Source organism: Sinocyclocheilus anshuiensis, unplaced genomic scaffold (assembly GCF_001515605.1).
Source record: "Sinocyclocheilus anshuiensis isolate Anshui unplaced genomic scaffold, SAMN03320099.WGS_v1.1 scaffold732, whole genome shotgun sequence".
Lineage (NCBI taxonomy): Eukaryota > Metazoa > Chordata > Actinopteri > Cypriniformes > Cyprinidae > Sinocyclocheilus > Sinocyclocheilus anshuiensis.
In genome coordinates, this window is record NW_015554133.1 from 885977 (window position 1) to 887972 (window position 1996).

At 33.9% G+C, this 1996-nt stretch overlaps 1 protein-coding gene across 1 annotated transcript in view; it reads left to right on the top strand.

Annotated features, from left to right (window-relative positions):
* adam23b (ADAM metallopeptidase domain 23b) overlaps positions 1-1996 on the top strand; it is a 53608-nt gene that overhangs the window by 33647 nt on the left and 17965 nt on the right. Inside the window, exons 11-12 of the mRNA XM_016462908.1 lie at positions 636-802; positions 904-988. Of these exons, the coding sequence (XP_016318394.1) occupies positions 636-802; positions 904-988 (252 nt within the window). The remainder of the gene's footprint in view (positions 1-635; positions 803-903; positions 989-1996) is intronic.

The window sequence follows — 1996 nt, forward strand, 5'->3', positions numbered from 1 at the left end:
CTACCTTGTATTTGCCCTTGAACTATTCCTTGTTTTCACAAGGGTCGTACCTGTTGATAATAAGACGAACTAGGCCATACATCTGTATGCTCCAAATATATTGCAACATATGAAGAGTTCAGATGCAAAACCCTCTAAGTGCAATTTGAAATTTTCTTCTAAAATTAGCATTTTTATTAAGCTCCTATTAAAGTGAAATAACTAAACATAAACAGCCTGAGAAAATGCAAATTTTAGGAGAAAATTTCAAATTGCACTTAGAGGTTTTTGCATCTGAACTCTTCATATATTTAAAGTATCATATGGTATCATATGGCAGATGGGAAAGTGTTCAGGAAACCTGTTTGAAATAATCATTATTTTTGGAGTTCAGTGTGTTGCAACTGGTGGTTCATAAATAAAACCCCTGGTAAAAAAAAAAAAAAAGTCCTATGCTGTAATTGATTTAAAATACATTTATTTCATGCTAAGTATACTTCAAATCCATTAACATATTTATTGATTTATGCATCAATAAATGGGAATTATGGGACAGTTCACCTTTAATTTTATTTATGGGTAGACAGGAAGTGAGTAAGAATGAGGGGATTGTTATAAACTAATTTTCTCCACTCTTTCTATCTGTCTGATGGAAGATCTTTAAAGAACACCTGAACACACGTGTGGTGCTGGTCGCTGTGGAGATCTGGACGGACAAGGATCACATTCCCGTTAGTGTGGTTCCATTCGAAATGCTGCGAAACTTTTCCAAATACCGGCAGCAGCACATCAGGCAGCACGCAGATGCAGTGCATCTGTTCTCGTGAGTTCTTATCTGTTCATATTAACTGCTCACACACACACACACACTCACATGTGTGGAAGTCAAGTGTGCATAACACAACCCTCTGTGTGTGTCTGCAGTAACGTGACGTTTCACTATGCTCGGAGCAGCCTAGCGTATTTTGGAGGGGTGTGTTCTGTCAGTCATGGGGTTGGTATCATTGAGGTGAGTGAATTACATGGAGACTGACTGACAGCAAACGTCCAACTCCTCAAAAAGATATCGAAAGGACATTTTATATATAGGAGTGAACACTACAGCTTATTTTACACAGTCACCTTACTCTCAGTGTACCAAAGTCACATAAAATGTCTTCAAAAATTACATTAATATTCAAACGTTTGGGGTAGGTAAGATTTTTTTAAATGTTATTGAATCTCTCATGCTCACCAAGACTGAATGAACTTTTTATAGAACAGTATAGAACTTTTATTATTATTAATATTGAAAACAGTTGTGCTGCTTCGTTTTTTGTGGAAATCATGATACTTTTTTTCAGAATTATATGCTGAATAGAAAATTCAAAAGAACAGTATTTATTTCAAATATAAATCTGTTTGACACAATTATAAGTGTCTTACTGTCACTTTTGGTCAGTTTAAAATGTCATTGCTGAATAAAAGTATTGATTTTATTCAACAAAAGGAAAGACAATCTTACTGACCCTAAACTTTTTAATAGTGCATTAAATTACTGAATGTAAGGCTATAATAACAATTTTCAACTTTTTACCATTGCGTTTAATCATCCGAATGTACATTATGAAAATTATGACTCAAATCACATCATATACTGTACATCCTTGTAATCTAAATCGACCATTCTTATTTTGTTATTAATTTATTACTTTTTTTAAATATTGCAAATAATTTATCATTGCACATAATTATTTTGACAATTAATCTGCCCTTGTAATATTTAATTAAAAAAACAAACATAAAATTCCCCTCCCCGCGCAACAACGATTCAACGATCCAATCAATTCCCAAAGTCCAAGCCTTTCACTTTTTCTCATTTGGGAAGCTGTTTCACTCATATACATCACAACAGGGAAAAAGAGCAATTGCAACTTCCATTTCATTCAAACGTTAAACTCAAATGAAGTGTATGCTTTCATAGTTGCTTTATTCGTGTGTGTGTGTGTGTGTGTGTGTGTGTGTGTGTATGTGTGTA